At 37.3% G+C, this 25,168-nt stretch overlaps 4 protein-coding genes across 7 annotated transcripts; 2 read left to right on the top strand and 2 right to left on the bottom strand.

The window, feature by feature from the left end:
- Nucleotides 1-43: 43 nt before the first annotated feature.
- LOC106105158 (ubiquitin carboxyl-terminal hydrolase 45) lies at nucleotides 44-6,479 on the top strand. Of its 2 annotated transcripts, XM_013285388.1 has the most exons (7): nucleotides 44-155; nucleotides 332-1,204; nucleotides 1,928-2,051; nucleotides 2,675-2,825; nucleotides 2,907-3,054; nucleotides 3,834-3,932; nucleotides 4,135-6,479. In XM_013285388.1, the coding sequence occupies exons 2-7, from the start codon at nucleotides 358-360 to the stop codon at nucleotides 5,796-5,798; spliced, it is 3,033 nt and encodes a 1,010-aa protein (XP_013140842.1). In that variant the 5' UTR covers nucleotides 44-155; nucleotides 332-357; the 3' UTR covers nucleotides 5,799-6,479. The 2 variants fall into 2 exon arrangements, with proteins under 2 accessions (XP_013140842.1, XP_013140843.1); XM_013285389.1 differs by lacking the exon at nucleotides 3,834-3,932.
- Nucleotides 6,480-7,417: 938 nt separating this feature from the next.
- Nucleotides 7,418-11,318, bottom strand: LOC106105159 (recQ-mediated genome instability protein 1-like). 3 transcript variants are annotated; one of them, XM_013285393.1, is made up of 7 exons: nucleotides 11,198-11,318; nucleotides 10,741-10,934; nucleotides 10,176-10,272; nucleotides 9,828-9,940; nucleotides 9,347-9,487; nucleotides 8,421-9,127; nucleotides 7,418-8,273 (listed from the first exon to the last, which is right to left on the bottom strand). In XM_013285393.1, exons 2-7 carry the CDS (start codon nucleotides 10,916-10,918, stop codon nucleotides 8,139-8,141), a joined length of 1,371 nt encoding a protein of 456 aa, XP_013140847.1. In that variant the 5' UTR covers nucleotides 10,919-10,934; nucleotides 11,198-11,318; the 3' UTR covers nucleotides 7,418-8,138. The 3 variants fall into 3 exon arrangements, with proteins under 3 accessions (XP_013140847.1, XP_013140846.1, XP_013140845.1); XM_013285392.1 differs by lacking the exon at nucleotides 11,198-11,318 and adding an exon at nucleotides 11,021-11,098; XM_013285391.1 differs by lacking the exon at nucleotides 11,198-11,318 and adding an exon at nucleotides 11,047-11,191 and having other exon boundaries at nucleotides 7,419-8,273.
- Nucleotides 11,319-11,931: 613 nt separating this feature from the next.
- Nucleotides 11,932-23,611, top strand: LOC106105083 (macoilin-2). The gene is made up of 13 exons (XM_013285309.1): nucleotides 11,932-12,188; nucleotides 13,126-13,267; nucleotides 13,641-13,767; nucleotides 16,195-16,460; nucleotides 17,046-17,225; nucleotides 17,521-17,833; nucleotides 18,038-18,166; nucleotides 18,246-18,490; nucleotides 18,809-18,981; nucleotides 19,541-19,663; nucleotides 19,970-20,108; nucleotides 20,453-20,636; nucleotides 20,954-23,611. The coding sequence occupies exons 1-13, from the start codon at nucleotides 12,109-12,111 to the stop codon at nucleotides 21,127-21,129; spliced, it is 2,277 nt and encodes a 758-aa protein (XP_013140763.1). The 5' UTR covers nucleotides 11,932-12,108; the 3' UTR covers nucleotides 21,130-23,611.
- LOC106105203 lies at nucleotides 22,746-24,899 on the bottom strand. Its single transcript, XM_013285475.1, has 2 exons — nucleotides 24,452-24,899; nucleotides 22,746-24,369 (listed from the first exon to the last, which is right to left on the bottom strand). The coding sequence occupies exons 1-2, from the start codon at nucleotides 24,803-24,805 to the stop codon at nucleotides 23,986-23,988; spliced, it is 738 nt and encodes a 245-aa protein (XP_013140929.1). The 5' UTR covers nucleotides 24,806-24,899; the 3' UTR covers nucleotides 22,746-23,985.
- Nucleotides 24,900-25,168: the final 269 nt, after the last annotated feature.

The raw sequence follows: 25,168 nt of genomic DNA, 5'->3' as shown, positions 1-25,168 counted from the left end.
CATTGGATAAGCTATGTTAAACTTCAGATTTTTATTTTTCATGCTGCAAACACTGTCAAGATGTCTGACGGCCGTGGTTTACTTTTGTGACAAAAATCTTAGCAATTTTTAGATTCACGACTACTATCATTAGGTTTTTACCATCGTATGTAAAAGTAAGTTTTGATTCCATTTATTTCTAAATGTTTGGTCTTATTCAACGCGTGGAATGTGATAGTTTCTCGGTGAAAATGCGTCGTCACGCGTGCAAAGTCAATCGACACAGATTTGACATTTTATTCTTTTTGTGTTCGTGTGGTTATTATTACGAGTGTATCTCATTACGTTACAGGCAGAGCGACCCGAATTAACGCAACGATGGTGAAGAAAAAGAGACAAAGCGATCCCGGTGAAAACGGCGACGAGTCGACGGAGTCTTGCGACGAGAGTGTGAAGTCCGCATGTCCTCACGTCGCCAAGGCAGTGGACCTAACACGTCTCAAAAAGTCATTAAAAGCGGGAGGCTTCGAAAAGGAATGCTCGGAATGTAAGAAGAGTAATAAGATAGAAGAACTGGATCCAAATTTTGAAGAAGATGTAACACTTTGGATGTGTCTACGGTGCGGGTCGCAGCTGTGCGGCCGCACGCGTAATAAGCACGCCCTCAACCACTTCAACACGCCACACTCCGACTGCCACTCACTCACTGCCAATACAACAACTTGGGAGATCTATTGTTATAGTTGTAACAATGAAGTGACCGCTTCTAGCTCAAAGAAGCTTCATGAGTGTATCGAATATGTCAAAAGACAAGCCTCCTGTAATAAACTGCTACCTTCCTTTGAGCCTCTCTTTGACAGTCAACCGAAGAACTTTGATGTCCCGTTGCCTGTTGAATCAATAATAAAAACTGATCAAATCCCAAAAGGGAAAGATAAGGCAATGGCTTTGAGCCTACCCCGGGTAAGGGGTCTTTCAAATTTAGGGAATACATGTTTTTTTAATTCTGTGATGCAATGCTTGGTGCAAACCCCGTACCTGCAAGATGTTCTCCATGAGATGGCTACTCCTGGTGAGCGGTTCACCTTGCCAGGAGGGAAGCTTAAGCTGAAGATAGATGGAGATGATGTAAAGGAAGTGGAACTTCCACCAATTACAGGACAGTTGGGAGAGTGGGGAACATTGACTAGAACACTGTCTGAAACTTTGGGTGATTTGAAAGCAGGTTAGTAACATTAATTATATAGCGCCATTTCTTTCAGTCTTCTGTTTAAAATCATGTTGACTAATGTAATTTTAAATACAAATGTTTTGGGAGTAGAACTTCTTAGTTAAATGTTCATTTAAAAAATTATCTTATTTTTAATTACTTAGTTTCTTAAAGAATGATACAAGCAACATCATCGTCCACTTGCCCTTATCCCTTATGGAGGGTTGGCACAGTATGTGCTGCTCTTCCATACATCTCTATCAGCCGTCTATGATACAAGCAACATATTGTAAAAAATTCTAATGTTACAGTTTTTGTAAGGTGCTCGATATTTCTATATTTAGGACATAATGAGTCGTTTGACCTATTTCTCAAAAGCTAGCAGCAAATACATGTTTTAGAACATATTAAAGATTTTGAATTATTGTTTATATTTTCAGAGATTTCTATTGATGTAATAAGTTTAAATTTGTCAATTCCTTTCTGAATGAAGAATGCTTATTTATTTTTATGTTTTCATCATCATCATCATCAACTTGCCCTTATCCCTTACAGAGGGTGAGCACAGTATGTCCTTCTCTTCTATACATCTACTATCTGCCGTCATATCTGAAACCACTCCTTTTTTAAGCATATCCTCTTTCACACAATCCATCCATACTTTCTTCGGTCTTTCTCTTTCTTATTTTTTCCTTTTTTCTTTTTAAGTTTTGTTTTTATCAAAATGTTATCTGTCAGGTGAGGGTGGTGTGTACACACCGCGCAAGCTGCTCTCCGCACTGGTTAATAAACTACCGCAGTTTGGTGGTGGAGATCAACATGATGCACATGAGCTGCTCAGACATCTACTGGAAGCTGTCAGGTTATTTCTCCTTATATATCTTACTAATTTATATTAATACTATGGATTTGTGTTAGGAAAATAATTTTTTAATGGTTATGTGCTTCTTAAATACCTTTTATTTCATTCACTATTCATCAGTGTTATATAAATATGGTCTGTATTTACTTAAAATTGTTGTACTGATTAAGTTACTTTGTTAACTTGAAATACAAACAGTTTGTTATGTAGCATGCTTGTGCAACCTTATTAAAGTAGGGCTTCATGTGATGTATTTCATAAAAATGCGTTATAAAACGTATATAATTATATTAATACTAGCATTCGCCCGCGACTCTGTCTGCATGACAAAAAATAAAACATAGCCTACATAGACTAGTAACATTACTCACTGACAACAAAGTTTTATAATGCTGAAAGAATTTTTGAAATCGTCCCAGTAATTTTGAGCTTATTCGTTACAATCAAACAAACAAAGTTTTCCTCTTTATAATATTAGTATAGATATCAAACTAAATATACACTTAAAATACATTTTTTTATGTATTTATCTATTTACATTAGGGATAGGTTGTTTTCCGGAACATGTATTTGCTCTAAAACAGTGAAGTAATAAAATTTAATTGGCATGTTATGTTTTTCAGATCAGAAGACTTGCGTCGTTACCAGTCTGTAATACTCAGTAGCCTTGGTATGAGCTCCAAGGTGGATCCCGCTAAAGTTGATGGAGAGGTCAAGCAGAAGGTCAAGTTCTATGGTCAGCAGGCCTCTGATACCATGCTTAGACCTGAACAGGTTTGTGAATGTCATGTATAAGAAGTTGTAAAATGAGTAGATGGTACAGAAGGTGTCAATCTGATGGTTCTGTCGCATCAGGTGTTCCGAGGGTTTCTGGTGTCGACGCTGGAGTGTCAGGAGTGCTTTCACCAGTCGGACCGCGCGGAGTACTTCCTGGACCTTTCGCTGCCGGTGGCCGCCACCAGGCCGCAGCCGCCAGCACTCGTGCGCAGGAAAACACCCAATGGTACGAATACATTTTTAAAACTTATGCGCTATTAGTGAGAAAAAAATATAAAACTAAGATCGAAGTATCATAATGTATGGTATCATATCGTAAGATGGTGATTTAAATACCGATTATTTATTTCAAATTACTTATCTAAAGGTCTCAAGAAGGGAGAGGATATATTTCTACATACCTACCTATAGATACAATCTGTATTGATAAGACATTGAGGAATATTTTTTTTTATTCTGCACGCAGTTGATGTCGCAGGCAACAACAAAAGATTTGACTTATTGATGTTAGCCATAATGTAATTTTTGAAGCTTTAAATTGTGTGTCTAGCATGCATCCCTGTTTGGATTAAAAAAATGCTGCTGTGTTTGTAAAACCTGCTACATACACTAAGTTCTGACAGTTTTTACTGAATGTTTTTTTTTTTAATTTTTAGTTAAAACTGAGTGTGTGTAGATGGCTTTATTATAATTGCTTTTGTGTTAATTGTTGTATCTTAATTATTTGTTTTATATTATTTAAATGTCTTTATTGTAAAATGAAATGTAAAACACTTAAAAATTTATAGCAAATTACTTGCTATTTTAAAGAAAAGTATTTTTGAAAATAACTATTTTTCACCTTATGAAAGAATACCGGGCAGCACTTTATTTTATACTATATCACTACATGTACATTTTGTATCAGAATATACTTCTATTTAAAATGAAGGCTGGTGCAATCTAAAAAGGCTGAAGTCATGATTTAAAATAATGTATTTATGAATTAAAATAACGCATTTTCAGAAGAGAATATGTACAATGTGCAAGAAGAAAATAAGACATCCAAACATCAACTCAAAAAGGAGAGGATGGCCGCGAGAAAAGCCGCGCGGAAAAGCAAAGGTGGTACTAACAACAGCATGGCTTGCATATACATATTTATGTATGCGTATATCATTTGCTTTTCTGCATGGAACTGTGTAGTTAAGATAATATTATGTAAAACTATCACTGCGTTTCCTTAAGACTTGTGCAGAAAAAGCATCGCTTTATAAGTTGCAACAACATGATAACATCGCCTTAATATAAAGTCGTCTGCTTTCAGGTAATTCAAACAAAGACAAGAACTCTGGTGAAGCCAACGGCAGCAAGGAAGAGGGCAAGTCGTCGTCGGAGCAGTCAGACGCGGATGTGGAGGATAACCTGGAGGAGCTGCCGCGGCGCGCCGACACGCACTGCGCCTCCGTCGGCAGCCAGGCCATCGCACACACCGCCGCCAACTTCGCCGCCTATCACATGGAGTCCGGATACAACTCGGAGAAGGTCGTCAGCTCCGACTCCATCCGCGCCAGCCCCGCACTCGACAAGGAGAAGGCCGACGGTACCCCCGAGGCCCCCGACAAGGACAGGGAGTACGTCAACAGCTCCACCTCCACCACCACCATCCCTCTCGAGTACAAGTCTCTCGCCTCCCTCGAGAACCTCTCTAACCCCGACTCCGGCGTGGCCAGTCCGGAGGCCACCAAGCACAACTCCACCGAAACCGTAGACAACGTCGACTCGCCAATCAACGGCAAGGAGCTGGGCAGTCATAGCTCCCTCTCCAGTGAAATTAATCTGGACCTATCGAGTCCGCAGCACAGCAAGCCTTCGCCAGTGAAGAGCGAGTACGAGAGACCCATGTCAAGGATAGCTTTCGCTCCGGAATACACCAATGAGGTGGTAACGCGCGGCATTAGCGTCAAGGGCTCCAGAAGCCTGCTGGAGCACAGCGGCGAGAGCAGCTACGAGTCCCTGCCCGAGAGCAAGCCGCCGGAGCCCGCGCCCTATAACGTCAGCAACCATCAGAACGTTACCGAGATATTAGACAAGTTGAAATTAGATGTGGACGAACCCGCGGCGCCGTTGCCCGCGATCCCGCTGCCCCCGATCCCTCTGCCTGCGATCCCTCTGCCCGCCCCCGACCCCTCCCCCGTTGAAAGCCCCCTGTACCCTCCGCCGACCGTTCCGCGCCCCAAAAACATGGAACCCGAGAAAAGTCAAAGAGATTACTCGTCCCTCAACCGGCAAAGTCCCATGTCGTCTCGATACATCTGCGACGAGGACGAGTGCAGCATCCAGTCCTGCTTGAGTCAGTTCACGGCGCTGGAGCTGCTCACGGGCAACAACAAGGTCGGCTGCGAGACCTGCACCGAGAGGATCAACGGCAAGGACGGGAAGACCGTCTACACGAATGCCACGAAACGCTTCCTCGTGTCCAGTCCGCCGGCTATCCTCATCCTCCACCTGAAGCGGTTCCAGATCGGGCCGCGCTGCATGTTCCGGAAGATGACGAAGCACGTGGACTTCCCGACGATCCTGGACCTGGCGCCGTTCTGCGCGATGGACAAGCTGAAGAAGCTGCCGAACGTGTCGCGCGGGCAGAGCGAGCTGCAGTACTCGCTGTACGGCGTGGTGGAGCACTCGGGCGGCATGCACGGCGGGCACTACGTGGCGTACGTGAAGGTGCGCCAGCCCGTGCGGCCCGCAGACCCGCGCTGGTGGTTCCTGCCCAAGAGCGCCAACATCCCCGCCTCCAGCGGCGGCGACGGCGACGCGGACTCGGAGTCTGACCTGTCGGGCTACGAGTCGGGCGAGGGCCCCGCACCGCCGCCCGCGCCGCCCGCCGGCAAGTGGTACTACGTCTCCGACAGCATGGTCTCCGAGGTCACCGAGGACAAGGTGCTGAGGGCGCAGGCTTACCTCCTCTTCTACGAGAGAATTTTATAAATTCTAACTCGGTGTGCACGGAACGGCCCTAACGGTTTTGTTTGCTTCACGAATGGATGGCATTTAAGTGGAAGACTGACGCTTCAGAGATACGACGACTCGGTTCTCACGTGACGGATGTTTAACGAAACGCTCTGTACATAGCTTACGCGTTTTGATATAACCGGCTTTTTGTTTTTATTTTAATATGGCGATAACGTACATCGCTTTTTTCGTAATGAGTTTTAAATTATATTAATATTTAGATTACACAATAGTGATTGTGAATTGGTTTTAAATTCATTTAGAATATAAATAGCAAAATGACGTATACAGCGGCAATAAAGACGATGTCCGATACACGGACCGTTGTTTTGTATGGAGCCCTAGCACGTGTCCGAATGATTTATAAGAATCATAGCCTTATTTAATGTTAACACAATATTGCAGAATATCATCTGTACAGTTATATTGCGTGACGAATTATGTTAGTTTACAAATCATTGAAGTATTGCCAGATTAGTTAATGTATTGTTTCAAGTAACTTGGCTGTATTGCGATCATTTATGAAATGTATTATGAACTATATCACAATTTATTTGATTTGTTTTAACTATTGGAAGGCTAATTCATTAAGAATAAATGTATCGCTTCAGGTACGATAATAAATGAAGTATACAATAAACAACGAAGTTTTTAAAAGATGATCTTTTAATTTTTTGCAACATGCTCTGTTGTCTGTCCCCTTTTTTTTCTGTCTCTTTCCAATGCCCATAGTCTTCCATTGAGGTGTCCACGTTTCGATAAATCAAATTAGAAATTAAGAAATTAGAAATCACTATCACCGTAGCATGACTATATTTCGTGATGTCGCTTTTAAACTTTACTATGCACTGCTAATTTATTTAAATTCCTTGTATTTTATATAAACAAAATGAAGTTCCTTATGTACACAAGTTAGTTGTCTAAACGCTTACAGTCGAGGAAAACTTAACACTTAGCCAAAGTTAACTCTAAATTAAATAATTGTAGCTTTTTAATTTCGTTAACTGGCAACATTTAAAAGTATATTGCTATGATAATCATAAAGTAACGATCACAGATTAAGTTGTAATATTATTTAAATATATTGAGTGCTCAATTTGTAACACATTTGTATTTTATTAATGGAAAGAGAAGCTTAGGGTGTTTTTAATACGTAATATGCTACAGATAATAAGCATGACAATTTTAAAACTATTGAGGTTTTCTTTAGAAGTTATTACTTTTAATTTTTTTTAATAGTACCTATGATCGTGTAAACATTTTAACAAATAGTGGAAAATCGTATAGTTTATGTAAAATTTATGATTTTTTATAATTTTAATTATGCATTCGGATAATGTCCTTCGTTAGATTCGGTAGATTTGTCTATAAAGACCTAGTAAAATGAAGTATCTGTATTTTTTTATATAGTATATAATAATTTCACCCTAAGCTTCAAGCGGAAGTTCGTTTTCGTGTTTGTCGTTGGGGTTGTCTCATATAACTAGTTGCCTGTCGTAGGTTAATATATGTATTTGATAATTTTTGTATATTGAACCACATTACGATTGAATTACGAGAAGGTGTTTTAAATAAAATATAGTTTGTAAAACCCAATAGTGTTTTATTTATATAACTTATGTGATAAATAATTATATTTACATTTGGTATTGTATGGCAAATGAGATGACGCCCGCAAACTTCGTTAGCGCAAATTTGAACTACCAGTTACGCCATTTTGACAGCGTGGAATTTAAAAAAGTAGCCTATAATATGCCTATCCATGTCATCTACCCTCCGGTGTAAGTACCGTCGAAATTGGACCAGCCGTTTCGGAGATTACCCGGAAGAAAAGCAGCTTGCGGATAGATAGACAAACAAAATTTTTTTAAATGCAATTTTCGTTATCAGCAACGCAAATACACCATCTTCCTGAAATCTGGAATTTTTCTTTTTTTCTTACAGACACTCTAATTTTATTACATGTATCAATTTAGAGATATGTGGTCCTATACTTAAAAAGCAGCTTCAATTATAAGACTCATGGGTGACCCAAAACCAAAACTAAACCCTGATATTATAGCACACCATGTTCCTATGTCTATGGTTAACACATTTTCTGATTGAACTAACCAATAGAAACGCCATATTTGATTAAACACTGAATTCATTATTTTATGTTCAACATACTCGAATCGAAGGCCTTTTTTTCTTTAAAACAAGTTATTTGTAACAATTTGTGTTTTATCGTAAAATTATATTTACATCTTTTATATTCTTTTAGACTAAACTTAATCTAGTAGAAATAGGCTTTATACGCTAATATCTATGTAAAGGTTACTGTCTTTCCTTCAGTTTCTCTACATGTGAGTTATCGAATGGTATAAGTCGCGTTATCTTCGGGCCTCCAGACATTGTCAGCTCTATTATGCAATATAATACTTGTAGACTCTTTTTGGCGTTTTCTAAAGCCTGAAAATTAATATTTACTTCAAGAACAGAAAAGAAATATGTTACGATGAGATTGCAAGAAAAGAAGTCCCTGTCCTTGTCCCACTAATGTGTGAGCAATAATGTCTGTCTCTTTTTAGTGCCATATTTAAATGTTTAAAAACTTACCACGATTGTTTGTTTTTTGAGTTCAGGTTTTGTTGCAATTTCTTTTTTAATTTGATTCATCTCAACAGGGGTGAGTCCCACCAGCTTGGACAGCACGTCGCTGGTGAAATCCACGTCCAAGCTCCCTGTGCCATCCACTATAGCACATTTCAAACTCCACCCTTCTTTACTCACAAACAACTTCGACAATAACTTGATTATCTGTCCTTTCACTTTGAACACCTTACCCTCTCTTTCACTTTCACTTAGTTCATTAATTTGTTTGATATAAACGAATGGTTCTACTGACACTGGTTTTGGATCCTTATTAATATGCGCATTTAGTTCAATATCGTGTGCATCAAATTGTGCTTCCATATCTCTTATATAATCTTCATCTTCAAACATGATATCTTCATCATCAGGATAATCATCGACACAATTAACTGTGTTTTCGTTTATTTTAGCTTTTTTATCCGGTCTAGAATAATTTTCATCTGAAATCCTTTTATTGGGATTGTCCAATATTTGTGCTTCTATCGCTGCTAGTTGATCAACGTCTATGTCATCATCAAATGTGCCAAATGCTTCTTCATCTATCGGTTCTGTTCTATTTCGTTGGTCAGACGTTTGGCCAAATGTTGGTTCATATTGCCTGTCATCATTAAATGTTTGAGCTGATGAATTGGTAGTTCTTTGTATTGTATTGTTAGTTGTGTTTTCTTGAGCTGGAAATATATTTATGAGTTAAAAATGACATGAAATCAAAGTGTTAGACAGAAAGGGGTTCCATGATGTGCAAATAACACAGTCTGACATAGCCCTATAGCGATGAAACCGGAACTATTACCTATGTAAAATTCAATTTTTCAAATTACAATTATCCTGGAGAAGCCAGAACAATCTAGAATAGAAATACTATGTTAGAAAAGTTGTAAACTCCTTACGTATAGTGGCAGGGAGTCCCAATTTCGAAGCCAGCAGTTGAACCAAGGAGTTCTCATCTGCCAGCTCCTGCACCTCGCCACCCAGCAACTCTACATTAGCCTCCGTGAGTAACATCACTCCACGACGACATATTACCGGACCTGAATTTTAAACGTAAGGAACTATAATTAACTTAATTACAATAAACTTGGTAAAAAAAATCTGAGAATGTCTGATGGAGCCTATAAAGATTAATAAAAGTTGTCTTATAATCTAAGGTGAGTAAAAAACAAGCAGCATTGGAATTCACAAAAAAGCAAAGCGACCTGTGCCCCAAATTTGTAGATATATTACCTCTTGTTAATCTACTGAGGATATTTCCCCTACCATTGCATGTCAAAGACATTTCCCATTCCCATCTTTATATAAAAAAAAAAATTAAAACACATTCACTTCTCACAGCTTTTTGATATTTAACCTAAAAGGTAATAGTAGAGTTACCTTTGAGTAACAGCTTACATCCAGGAGTAATATCACAGCTCAGGTTCCTCATAGGCCTGTACTCTATACCTGACACTTCTTGTACACCATCCGTCAGATATAACTTTATCATTCTGAAAAATTACTAAATCTATCAATGTTATAAAGATTTCAATTTTCGGATATAAATAATGAACTAAAAAACCACTGGACCAATTAAAAGAATTCTTTTGCCATTAAAAAACTACATACCATCAAGTGACATTGGCTTTTTTAAAGCATATTCTGCATGAAGAAACAAACTTATGGTAATAATTACATAGAGAATATTAAAGTCATTAATTTGAATTAGTTTATTTTACACTTCACCTGTGGCTTGGAATTTTCTCATCATTATTAGTTGTTGCTTCAATATTTTCAGTGTTCACTTTTTGTAACTTCAAATATTGTTGATAAGCAGGTGTTCCTATAAACAAAAACATAATTTGAATCTAGAACTCTAGGCAACGGCGAATGCAGGCGAGAGTCATGGGGGTCTTGAACCCCTCCCCTGAGCTGGTTGGACAAGAGCTTGATAAAATATATTTACATATTCTGTCAACCTCTTGACTTAACCACAACAATGTGACACCCCTTGGCGCTAAAGCTGGATCCGCCCTTGACTCTAGGGGGTATTAGTAAGCAGAGACTTAGTAATATGTATACATTTTGTATTCTTTTCAAATATATTTAAATATTGTTTAGATTGCTTTTACATTTTTGGCACAAATGGGTTGGCTAGCTGTAAACAGCAACCACACGGAACTTAGTCATAAAGTACAATAAATTCCATGTTTTTAAGCATCTTTCACTTTGCAATGTTTGCAATAACTGATGACCGCTTGTTTGTCACCTTATACTACAAAAATACATACTAGTATCTTAGTCTTCTTACCAATATCAACACAAGCATTAATTTGAAGCACAAATCTTCCAGTAATGGAAATTTTGTGCTGATTCCTTAAGTTCTGTGGTAAGGAGCCAGGACATATGTCTTTTAAATCATTCAACAGCCATTGTTCCTTTGCTAAAGTTTGAACTTCATTCTCCCTGTACTCTGCATTATTTTCCATTAAATACTCAACAAATCTGCGAATAAATAATAAATAAATTTCAGGAATGAACAACTATTCTTTAACGTCTGAATTAATTTAAAACGTATATTTGATTTTTACTTTAAATTATAGACAATTTAACAAACCCCGAGAGCCACTCCTCCACAGCAAACATATGATGTGAAGCTAAATATTTGCGTACAGAATTTATTAGTGGTTGTTGAGCCATTGATATCAACTATAAAATTTTCAGAAAATGCAAACAAAATACAAGGGGTTTATTTAATCATAACTAACATAACATAAATCTATTGTGATTCCCTTTCAGATTTTTTTTAACATCGTAATCATTCAAAACTCATTAGAATAAAATGGATAAATAATAAATTAATAAACATAAACATTTGAGATTTTCAAAAAAAAATACATTTCATTTGTCAATATCAAAGGAGTAAAATCTGTCATTGCACCTGTATCTATGGTTAATATACTACTCTGTGATATGATGACAAAAATGCAAGTACAGATAATGATGCCGCAGTGTGGCTAGACGTGACTTTACCAATATTTTAAGTAATTTTTGACCAAATTAATGTAATAAAAAGTTATAAATAAACGGTAAAGAATCATAAATAAAATATTCCCTTTACAACAAGTAAAGACAGCGAAGGATAAATGAAGATTCATACATCAAATGCACTGTTATTCGATCGTCGATGCACATTATAGTTTTTGCTTATTTTTTTGCATACTTTTGTAGTTTTAACTATATCGAATTAGGTTGTTTTTTTACAAAATTAGTATTCTCGTTTCCATATACTAATTAAACATGAAAAAAATATGTTGACTCTTAAATATCTATATAATTAATGTGCTAAATATGGTTAAAACGTGTTAAAAATGTAATGTGATTGTTACATATTATTGATACATACGTTACGTAGTTATTCTCAACTTATTAAATGTATTGTGTCACTTTTCCTCAAAAAAGCTACGGTAATGGGGAAACCAAACATAGCTTATAGCAACACTGTTCGGTGAATGCAAAAAGAGCTTGCTGATATTTTATCTCCCTCGTAAATTCTGGACATAGGCCGATTGACAACAAAAAGCACTAACTGTGCGATCATTGTTTTAAATGTTTGTAGGTAATTATAACTTCAAAACTGGGGGCCTGCAATTGTAAATTACACCGTGGAGGTAAAAATATGAAGAGGAGAAATGCCGATACTGGCAAAATGCGGCGCCCCTTAAAGCGCACAAAAATCACCGAGGGAATGTATGGAAAGTAAGTAGTTATTCTCATAAATAATTGACTTGCAGGGTGTTTAAAAGTGTATTTAACAAAAAAATAATAAACTTAACTGAAGAAATGGTGAAAAAGTGCAGTGAGAACATAAATGTGTGGGTAGAAAGTAACATCTGTGGATTCTGTCTCACGTTTACTTATGTAGTGATAAAAAATAAAAAAACCAACACTGTTCACATGTATCCCCTATGTTCGTATTCTCGACTAATCTGCAGTCACACGACCAACGCGTTTCATTTAATAATACTATGTTTTCATTGTAATTGTGTGAGAAAAAACTAATTTCTATACATACTTCCGTGTGTGTATATTCAAGGACTTAAATTGCTTGCGTGCACATACAAACAATGAATTATATTAAAAAATATATTTTATGACCAATTTGTTTTACAGGTGGTTTTTTAAAAAAATATGGAATAATAATTATAAATAAATGCATAATATAAAGTTATCAACAGGAGGAAACCACTAAAATTTGTTTAGCTATTATTATTTTTACTAGATCATATTGTGGTTATATTTGTGGTCTCCAATGATAAGATTTAATAGAAAAATAATAATGGTGAAAACATTAAATTTTTCAGTAAACTTTAATAAAACCATTTTTGTTTATAATTTGTAAATATAAGAAACAAGCATAAACTGCAGAGCTACTCAAAGTTTAAAATATTAAGCAGTGATATCAGAAGTGTACCAAAGTTTAATAATAAATTTATCAACGATGTAATAATGCAAATCAGACAGATGTAATAATAAAATAAACAATGTTACCTACTATATTGTACAAAAAGATTTGAAAGCTATTTAATAAACTACAAAAATTTATTACTAGTATAATGCCTCATTACGTCTAAATAAAGGCTACATTGTGCGAAGTAAGGTTGGGATCTAGTTTTATAGAACATTTTATTTGCAGTTCCCTGCTGTACCTGAGGTTTGTAATGGTATGGGCTACAGTGGTGATGGCCGACTACATGCTGGAGTTCAGGTTCGAGTTCCTCTGGCCCTTCTGGATGATGCTCCGATCCGTCTATGACTCATTTAAATATCAGGGACTTGTGAGTTATTTATTTGAATTAAATTTTATACTTCGATTTATTAAGTCTTAACAATATAAAAATAATGATTAATTTTTTTAAAATTTGGAAGTATTTTAATAAACGTTTATAGGATAATAAAAGACTATACATTAGAGCATTGTTTAAAAAAGTCTTATTTCTCACTATTATCATAATGCGCAAGTTCAGACGGATGCATGGATGAATTTGTTCAAAGATATCTCTGAAAAAGCTTAACTGATGTCTATGAAATTTGGTACAGATGTAGGACACTCTGGAAGGACATGTGGCTACTAATTTTTTCGCACCCTCTAAGTCGAGGGCTACAGCAAAAATAATAAGAATAAAATATAATGCTTGTGTTTTTTTTCAGGCATTCTCAGTATTCTTCATGTGTATAGCTCTCACTTCAGATATGATATGTTATTTCTTCATACCAGTGCAGTACATATTCTTTGCGGCCAGTACCTATGTATGGGTACAATATGTTTGGGTCACATGTAAGTATAACCTTTTAATACAATTTTAATATTTTAACCGAATAAACATGCAGAAACTAAAGTAATTAGATATTTTTCTGAGCCTTTGCTTCTTAAATATCAATGAATTTGTACAAACTATGCTGTGTCAAATTTTATAAGCTAAAATTAGTAAAGGATTAGTCCCTTTAGAGACAACAGGAAATCTATACTATTATAATAAACCATAAATGCTCACTTCTTTGTTGCCAATTACAGCATATTTTTGAATCATTCTCTTTTTAAAAAAAAAGCCCTACTCTTACGACACGCTTTATAGACTATATATTTTACGCCATTAAATTTATGGGGTAAATATTTTGGATAAAATCGCTAATGTGGGAAAGAGACCATAAGTTACTGCCAACATCAAGGAAGCAAGATTGTCAAGGTTTGTCATGTCATATCATTTTGACATTTACAATTGACACATGTAAACAATAAAATAATTTTATGCTGATGAAATCGCACGGGAACAGCTAGTAATAACTACAAATGGACATATTTTTTTTTTTACCGTCAAAAGCTTAATTAGAGTGATATTTCCAGCATAAACAATAGTATGTGTATATAAATTAAAAAATAATAATATACAATAGACAATCAAGAAATTATTCATTTTTATATTAATTAATTTAAAAAAGTGCAAAATTGTTAGTTACGCTTGTTTACGCAAGAATTAATTATGATTCTTATAGACATGGAAAAAAGGTTTTTAATACAGTGTTCCAAAGTTCCAAAAGCTTATTTATGGCAAAAGATTAAACGAATCGGTTTTTATAAGATGCCAGTATAGATTCTATGTTCCTCGCCAGCAAGACAGTGAACGTATAAGTTACATCACTTTCAACATTGTTTACATGTCAAATTATTGCACTCGCCTGATGTACGGTAGCGCCGATTCCAGAAATATATCGACCGCTCCAGCGCTTGTTTTCTTATTTGTACATCTATTTTTGTCCACGTCCTCATATGTTAACTTTTAGATTCGAAATGATAAAGTTTGTGTTAGAATAAACTTTCACGACTTCTAATAAATGGAGTAGACAGTTAAGGAAATAGCGGTTATGTATAATTTTATTAAGATTATACACGTTGTATTAAGGTAAATGAATATATTACTGTTATGTTAGGAAGTTTTTACTAAAACTGAGTTACGGTTTCTTTGGAAAAAAAAATATAATAAGTATCAAAAAAGTCAAATTTGTAAACGTGACCTTTTTTGTATAAGTTATCGTTTTTTACGCGGTGAAATCAAAACGTGATATTCTTGTTTATGGGTCACGTAATGTTAACATTCAACCATTGTCTCAAGACGAGGTTTTATATTTATTAATATATCCCACGTACATAAAATTAATTATTGATTCGCTGCTATATTTATGACGTCACTTTAATCGTGAATCAGAAGAAAAAATTCAGTTTTCTTGAAGATGTATTTGCGTTGCTGATAACGAAAATCGCATTTAATTTTTTTTTCGTTTTTTTTATCTTAATATTGCATGAACGAAATCGCGGGCAACAGCCAGTACTTTATAAATGCAAAAGTTTGGATGGATGTTTGTTACGTATCTCCAAAATGGTTCAACTGATCTCGATAAAATTCGGCAAATTATATAGGACATATAGACTTATTACTAAGTTTTTAAATTTATCTGGATTAAGTCGCAAGCAAAAGCTAATTTTTCATAAAGCTTTCAAATGAAAGATTAAATAAACAACAACAAATGTAGATTTAGGTTATTATAATACTATTTTAAGTTCATTTTCTATCCAGCACAGTAACCTGGAAATCAATGTTTCTAAGTTGCGTTAGTATGCGTTTTGATGTAAAAAATTGGATACATTATTTATGTGACCGCGTTAGCATTCGTCAGACGAGTGTTCGTGTCGCCTCTTGTTTAGGGAAAGGATCCAGTTTGATAAAACTCGACTTTTGTACGGTAACCTTGAAATGTGACACTTGAAGAGGAATATATTGTATCCAAAATTATTTAATTCCGGTTCTTGTGTTGAGTAAAAAACATAGAACACATTTGCCTAAATTAGTTTTGTAACACGTATGAAATTAAAATATATTATACACTTTCTTTGTTAAGGCACATTATCTGTTATTTATATTGCTATTAATTTACCCTATACAAAGACTTCAGTATTCGACAACAAAGTTTTGCGAGAGTCATCTTAAAAATAAATAAGAGAGTAGCCTATATGTTCTTCCAGAATATCCTGTGCATCCATACTAAATTTCATCGAATCCGTTCAGCAGTTTAGGCTACAAACTCTAACATCCATCCATTTAAACTTTCGAATTTATAATATTAGTATGATAGAACATACTCTGTGACTACTTGTAGCGTAAAGTTGCGGGTATGTATGTATGGAGTAAGATATGGGTAACATTTGCAGTGGGTGAGAAGGGCATCTGCGTACCGACGGTGGCGATCTGCTGCGCCGTGGTGTACGTGGAGGGGGCGCTGCGGGCAGCGCGCGAGCTGGAGCTGTGTCGGCCGCTGGCGGCGCACTGCGTCGGCTACCCGGCGGTCTCGCTGGGCTTTGGGGTGAAAGCGTACGTGGGCCGCCGCCTGCGCATGCGCACGCAGCGCCAGGTGCGCGCGCAGAATGAATTCTACTTCCAGCTGTTGAGGGACGCGCTGCCCGAAAGCGCGCTGGAGGTAACTCCCCTGTTACTAGGACCGGATCAACTCGCTCTCGGCTACTTTTAAAATAATTGAAGTTAAAGTTACTGAGTAAAAAGTTATATAAGCAGATTTTGTGACGTTTCTTTCAATTTAAAGCTAGGTATTTATTTACAAAAATAAGCGTAGCTTAGTTTCGTTTTGTACCATGTGGAAATTATGATGCAGTAATATACAAAAAAGAAATATATTCGAAGTTAAAGTCAATATCTACATTATCTGATTTTGCTTGATATTAAATAATTTCTTATCGCGATCATATAATTTTTGTTATCTATTACAAATTATTCATAACAGTATCGTAATCCGTCGTTATCTCCGCTGTTGTGGTCACGTTGTCTAGTTGCATATGACCAAATATCACATGACATTGACATTCACATTGAATACTCGTTTTTAAAGCCTGTTTACAGGAAATCATCTATTACGGAAAAATATTATCGTTAAAGTTTATTAAGTATGTCAGCGTTTACCTATCGTTATTGCGCTCTACGAGGTTTTAGCGCATGATTTTTATACATATGTATTTGTGGTATTTTAACTCATAACAATTCGTTCCAGATCCAGCAGCCGTGTAAGGAGGAGCGCAGCGTGGGCAACGGCACGGTGGAGTGCGGGGAGACGCGCCCGCTCAATGGCTCGCTGCGGCGGCGCTGCGCGCGCGACCACGGCCTCGGCCCGCCCCCGGCCCCGCCCACACACACGCACCACGCCTCCGAACACGCACATCTACAGTTTAAGGTACCCCCTCTACAATAAACATTATTAAAACTGCGTCAAATAGTTACAAGATGATATTGAGCTACTAACTTTCGCCTACGAAAAAAGAAGAGTAAGTAACCTATGTGTTCTTTTAGACTTTGCTCTAGATGCTAAATTTCATCGAGATTCGTCAAGCAGTTTAGGCTACAAATTCTAATAAGCATCCATCCATGTAAACCATCACATTTGTAACAAAGTATTTATGAAATTTAATTCGCAATGGAATAACGGTGGCACTGAATCTGTTTGTTAAATTATATATTTTATTTTGCAGTTAGACAAATTAGAGAAGCATTTAGCGCAACAATCAGCGACGCGGGAGCGCGAGAAGTCACAATCTAGTACGAGCACGCACACGCCGCTGCACGCGCACGCGCACACACACGCGCATACGGGCGCCGGCGCGCTCGCGAGCACGTTCGCGCACGCGCTCAGCAATGGTTCGGCGAGTGGGGCAGGATTACACACACCTGCCCCCGCCCCAGCCCCCGCAGCCACGCCCCCCGCTGCCGCGCCCCCGCCCCCGCCGCCTGCGCCCACACACACACACTCCGCGCACGACGAGGAGCGACACGAACATAGTAAAGGTACTTTAAATATGTCAGATTTATTAATTAAACGCTATTTCTATTGCTAATTAGTAATGTAAGGTTAGTTAATTTGTCATTATAGATTCACTATATTTCATTTGAGTATCTCATATCATTTGTGATGTAGCTAGTTACTGCTAACTTTAAGATATATTGGAAATTGTCTTGTTAATAAATTTCTCATAGTCGCGTGTATTGCAGGTAGTGCCAAGTCATCAAAGTGTGAGAAGAAAGAGGCTAGTACGTTAAGAGAAGAGAGGAGAAAACATAGAAATAGAGATAAAGACAAGGAGAAGGAGAACAGTGATAGTCATAAGAGTACAGAACAGAGTGAGTTATCTTTTGGTTATGCATTTACAGTGGTTTTAATATTTTTCTTTTAGGTAGTAATGTTAATTTTAATTTTCAGCAAAAGAACAAATAGTTAAGGATGTAGAAAGTACAAAAGAAAGTGTAAAAAGTAATAAAGATAGCAGTTATAAGGAAAAAGAAAGAGAGAAAGAAAGAGAAAGAGAGAAGGAAAGAGAAAGAGAGAGGGAAAAAGAAAGAGACAAGGAAAAAGAGAGAGAGAAGGAGAAAGAGAGGGAGAAGGAGCGGGAGCGGGAGTATAGAGAAAAAGAGAAGGAGCGCGAAAAAGAAAGAGAACGAGAACAGGTGAGTATCATTTTAAAACGGTTAATTAAGTAAGTAAATAAAAACAGAAATGCGAACAAAGTACATTCTGTCTGCTAAATCTCTTTCCAATGCCAAAAAAAATAATACACAAAGTAATATATAAAGATGTACATGTTTATATACTTTTGTTTTTGTATAAATGTTTTTTATGACTACTGATAAAAAAAAGTATATCGTTCAGGAACACAAATTATTACTCAAAATAATTAAAAAATCATAAGAATTTATTTGTAAATGTTTGTTTTTGTAATGTATTTATACAAGAGTGCGCATTTAAGGGTTAAATGTGTGTTGTAGCGGTCAGCTCGCGAGTGCGGGGAGGAGCTGCGGCGAGCGCGCGCGGAGCTGGCGCTGGCGCGCTCGGGCGAAGCGGAGGCGCGACGTGCGCTCGCCGCCTCCGCCGCCGCCGAGCGCCAGCGCCGCGCCGAGCACGCGCAGCTGCGCCAGGCGCATCTCGCGCTGCAGCACAAGTACGTCTACACTGCACCTCACTGTACCACACTGTACCACACTCTACTTAACTGTTCCTCATTGCACCTCATTGTACTTCATTGTGGCTGATTGTACCCGACAGTGCCCCAGTCTACTTTACTGTACACTGTATCTCATTCTATATCGCTATACCTCATTGCAACTCATTGTACTTTGTAGCTGATTGAACCCTACTGTGCCTTAGTGTACCTCATTGTGGTGGACTGTATCTTACTGTACCTTATTGTACATGACTATACCTCATTGTACCATACTGTACCTCACTTTGCCACATTGTACCATACTGTACCTCACTGTGCCACATTGTACCATACTGTACCTTATTGTACCTTATTGTACCACACCAAACTCAAGTCGGAAACTATAACGTACATGGCGATTCGAACCCAGGAGCAGCATGCCACCAACGTTCACTATGTTACCGAAGTACTGTATATATCATTTTATTAAATTTTAAATTAAAAGTTATTAATTATTATAATTCTAGTATTATTTTTATCAGTCAGTTGAGATATTGTATTGTTTGTGTGTGTGCAGGATGACGACATGGCGCGGCGGCGAGCGTGTGGCGCTGGAGCGGCGGCTGTCGGAAGAGCGCCGCGCGCGTGCAGCTGCTGAGCAACAATTACTGCGAGCGCGGCAAGCGGCGCGCACGCCCAGGTACAACACTTGCGTATAAACCAGTCCCGGTACGCTAGGGCACCGGACTGTCTCTTACATAGCTTCTCATAAGCCAGTAATCTCCCCCTCCCCCTTCCCCCGGGTACTTTAGGAATCTCGTCCAGAAAGTGTTCTGGACGAGATTTTCAGTATTACTAATGAGTGAAATCTGAAACATTGTTAATCTCTACCATAGAACATTAGAGGGATATCTATATGTGTAGTGGAAATCCATGCTAACTCAAGTGCTTAGTCGGTCAAGTAGTGGTTCCAGTGAGATGGTGAGTTAAGTGCATATGATTCCAGCGGCGAGTGCGAGAGCGAGTGGTGCAAGTCGCTGCGCAGCGCGGGCGAGGCGGAGGCGGCGGCGCTGCGGCAAGAGCTGCAGCAGGCGCGGGCGCAGCTCGCACAGCTGCAGCGGGACCTGCAGCAGGCTGCAGACCAGGTGAGCACACGCTTTTTACATAGTATAAGATAAACAAGCAAGCAGCAAAATTACCCGAAAAAGTGAAATTACCGTTGTCCATAGACAATCGCGTGTCTAGATGCGTTGCTTATTTAATTAACAGAGGAGAGGACGCACAAAAAATTCTCCTTTTATATACGTTGCATCTCCCGCCAAAACAAATCCCTGCCCATCCTTTTCTTGTACGATACGGGTGGACGTCCGGTACGCACACTCATCAGAATGCGTGGTCATGGTATTGCAGTGCAAGAGCGGTACATTGTAGATGTTAACCCGGCTGTACCAATAGTGTATGTGTGGTAGTATATGTGTGTGGTGCGCAGGTGCGCGTGCTGGAGGCGCGGCACGAGGAGGGCGGGTCGCCGACACTGCGGCTGGGGGGGGGGTGGGCGGCGCTGCAGGAGCGCGCGGCGCACCTCGAGCGCTCGCTGTCCGCGGAGACGCGCGTCAAGCTGGACCTGCTCTCCGCGCTCGGCGACGCCAAGAGACAGCTGCATATACGTGAAGGTACGCCCCAACCATCTCTACCCCACCATCCTTAGGGGGGTTTACAGACTTACGTTCGCTAACTTTGACCCCCCCCCTTTCTGTCCTACGTCTTGGACAGGCGCCAAACCCTAATGCTTGTCTCATTTGACCAGTACAGTATGCCAGTAGTGGTAGGCCAAGCATAGATTGTATGGGGTCACCGGCGCAAGTAATATTGAAGGCTACTGGCCAGGTGTGGACCGCGCATAACATCGACATTGGTACATCCCCCGTATTCACCAGCTTAACTTTGTCCTTGTGAATAATTGCTATAGAAATAATATTGGTTGTTGTAGACATAGTGTCGAGACAAGAGAAGGAGCTAGAAGAACTAAAGGCTCAGATGTTAGCGGTGATGCCGGCGGAGTACATGACGCCCGCCGGCGGCAAGTCCAAGCTGCGGCTCTCCGACGGGTCCCCGCTCGACCCCAACGCCTCCGTCTACACGCCCAAGCAACTTGTCGACGCCTGAACCACGCCCCGCCCCGTCTCCGGCCACGCCCCCGGCCCCGCCCACAACCACACGAACGATACGCAATATCGATGTTTGTAAAGACAGTCTTTTGATCTCAATTTTATCTACGAACAGTGTACATCGACGTCAGTACAAGCATCGGTATTGGCGACCCGAGGCGACTATATCAGAGTGTTTATTTTTTCATCGATGAAACATTTGGATTAACTTTGTGATACTTTAACTCGGAAATGGTTTGTTGCTTGATGAAATTAAAAAAATATATAATACGCACACATTTGTTTTGAAACAGAAAATTAACTAATATATTCTAGTTTCATGTTTTAGATATAATGAGGGTAACTAATTTGTGTTCCAAATTATCAGTTTTGAAGCTATACAATAGTTTTTTTTTAAAGTAAAGTTTTCACTTCCTTTAAGAGTTTTAACGCCACAGAGCAATGAGGCTTAGGAAATATGTTGAAATAAAGTCTAGTTGATCTGTCTACTCTATAACAAAGGTCGTGATAGCTTTTATCAATGGCTCTTAGGTAAATTATCATAAATTTTGCAAAGCAGTACTAATTTTATGTAACTACGAATCAAAAATGACAGGTGTAATATTATTGTCATTTCCATATATTTATGATAATTAGCTATAATCATATTTTATTTGTCTTAAGTCTGTTACTTTCAAATTCATACAAAGTTAGTATTTATCAAATTATTTTTTTTAAAAAAAAAACAAAAGTTGTAAATCTCAATATTCTGACTTACGATACTCTACGTAGGAGCCAACGATATTTTAAACTGATATTTTCTTATGTTGAATATAATTTGATTAAGCAACAAATCAGTAGAATCCTTCCATCGTTGCATATATTGCTGCTGCGGTCTAGAAAAGCGTGTTCTTTTAAATTTTATGTGATAAATTGTACAAAATATAGATCTGAGTCTTATTCTATTGACTTTAGTCCAATTGTCGGTTTTAATGTGAGCGCTAAATGCGACACGAATTTCTTGTTGATTAAAAATTTGTTAAGAAAAAATATTAAAAAATTTGGACACGTGATGACAGTTGTCGCACCATGACAGTTTTTTTTGGTCTTTGACTGATTAGCAGGCGTCTTGTGCACGCAACTTTAATACTTCTTAAATGATGAAAAACAATGCAATTTTCATAATAATAGATACTGAAATTGTCCAAATAATTATTAATTTCCATTACTAAAATGTCTTCTATAGTAAAAGTACAAAAAAATGTAATAAAACTTTGGTAATAGGTAATTAAAGTTGTGTGCATTTGTTTTCTTTGAACTGATAACTTAGCATAGTTTGTCTTCATTTGTAATAAGTTGTATTCCCATGTGTTCGCTGTAAAGGCGGTAACACACCGCACTGTGTATGTTTGGTTGACCTTTCAATGTAAAATGTATGAAATATACTTCCATCCCTCTCACTCTCTTTTGAAAATAAGAGAAGTCAATACATGTATCACGGATCTGCAAATTGTATTTAACAGACAAAATTGATTACTGTTTTAATTTTGAATTCAGAATCATAAGTGTTGCCAGGTTTTATTTGCAAGAAAAATTACATCAAATTCATTTGGATTTATTAGTAGTTAGTTTTTATTTTTGACCATATTTCTGTTATGTATGGAACAAGTCGTGATAGTTTTAAGTTTATAGTTGTACTGAATTTCGTTTTGTTTTGATATATAAAAAACAATGACACAACGTTTTTTTATATGTTAATTAATTTTATTCAAATTGTCGGAAACAATCACAAATGTCTGTAGTTTTTAAGTTCAAATTTTTGTCATAATGGTGACGATATGCAAATTTTTTGATTTTCAAATAGTGTCCTTTGAGTGTGATTTCATGATTAATAGTTGTTACAGACTGTTGTGGTTGTAAATCTTCACATCTTTGCTCTATCTGTGATTTTTTTAATCTATGCCCACTGATTGAGGTTTTTAATGTGTGCCAACATCACAGAGTAAACGCACATGGGATATAGCAATAAAGTTGTTGTATTTTATTGAGATTGTAACATTGTCAACTCTAGTCTTAAACCTTAGGTGCAGGAGGCTGCGTGGTCATGTTTGTTGTATCTCACGCACCTTTTGCCGCCTTTTAATGTTATTTATAATCTAAGTTTTTTTAGACGTTTAGTTTTTTTACAATCTGAATTCACTGCCCTTGAAGTCAGACTTCCGTTTTTTTTTTATTTAAAGACTCTGAACTCTCGAAGTACTTAATCTAGTTTTTAGATTTGGATGCGACCCACTGACTCTTTATTTTGACGTGGTCGACTGTGTCAACAGCGTAGGCAGCAATGTATATTTTCATTAACATGTACCCCAGACTTGAGATATGGGAAAATCTTTGGTACAATCTAAATGATCTGAGTTGTCACTAGTGAAACGTAAGCGATAAATGTTTGTTTATATTGTAAACGGATGCTGTAACAGCAATAAAAATCAGACTTGCAGTTTCTTTAGTATATTTATTTTGTTCACCTTAATCCTTTCCTATGATTATGGAGGATATTGCTTGCAGCCCAAAAACTAATACTTTACTTTGAAGTGCAGCTTACAATCCAACAGATGTCATGATTTTATTAGAATTTGGAGTAAGCATGGCCTTATCATTCAAGAGGCTGTAAAATATTTAAGTCTATTCAGTATTTGTTCATTAGTCATAAGTTAATAGTGCATTTAACATACAGATTCTTAAAAATACATTAGTAATATAGATTTTAATGATACTATTACATGATCATTGGATTTTTTTACATAGAGACAGTATTCACTATTATTCTATTATTTGCTGATATCAAAGTAATTAGAATGGATAGTTTTACTTCTTTCTACATTTCATCTAAGTCTGCAATCCTTGCTTCGCTCATTAGGTTCTGTATTGCAAGTTGCAATTGTAAAGCCTTCTGTATATCCATCTGTCTCAGCTGTGATGCAACATACCGTCCATATATATCAAACTCATCTTCTCTTGGTGGCAAACTTGCATCACTTCTTAATCTGTCCTTTTGTATACCGGAACTTATTAATTTCATTTTTTTTCTCTTTTTCTTACATAATGTAACTCTACTGTTCACGTTTTTGATACATTTTGAATTTGTTTCTAAATTATAATTCTGGTTGTCAGATGCAAAAGGATCTATGTTTCCTTCCTCATTACTCTGGTCTATGTTAATGGTTAACCATGGCTTGTTGTCTGATTCACTAGTGGGATCCTGTAATGAAAACAGACATAGCTAATTAAACGATTCAGAAAAATGTAAGCATAATAACAATATAAAAGAAAACACAACTAACATCATAAACTGTATCAATATCTGTTTTTCCAGATATGCTTTGAAAACATCGATGCCAATCCGCAAACCACTTGATAGTAGGCGTATATTTAGACGTTGGTCCTGATCGTGTCCGTATTTTATTAATTTCTTGCGAATATGTGGATCGTAAATTTTTTATCTTAATTTTCACTCCGTATTCATTGAGTTGTATCCCAGTAAGAGACATGAACTCTTCAATAATCTTTTTATACGCTTTCCTTCGTTCATCTTTCAAATTATGCTTTTCGTGATTCGGATTCCATAAGAAATTTTTACTGAGATAAAGTTTCACAAATTGGTACGTCTCATTTTCATCCCACCTCATAATGATCATTTAACATGTCTGGTAATCCCGTTTTGTAATGTTTATTATGAGAAAACAAAACTCTAATGCGAATTGAATATGACAAAATTGTGACATGAATGACATTGACAGTTGAAATGAAATTACCAGATAGATACTATAACTCATTGCAACACTGCGATTTTTAATAAAAAAAAAAGAAGGAAAGACCAGAATTATAAATATGGTTTACGTAGCCAATCTTCCAATACGAATAATTGTCCATATAATATATACAATAAACTACACCAAGGTATAATGTTTCTGCGATTGCATCTGATTGGGATCAGTACCACTCACTGATTAATTTCTTCAATTCATCATTAATAAACTTGCTTTTGGTTTAAAATAATT

Source organism: Papilio polytes, unplaced genomic scaffold, assembly GCF_000836215.1.
Source record: "Papilio polytes unplaced genomic scaffold, Ppol_1.0 DF823177.1, whole genome shotgun sequence".
NCBI classification, from domain to species: Eukaryota; Metazoa; Arthropoda; class Insecta; order Lepidoptera; family Papilionidae; genus Papilio; species Papilio polytes.
This window is presented reverse-complemented; position numbering and strand designations above follow the sequence as displayed.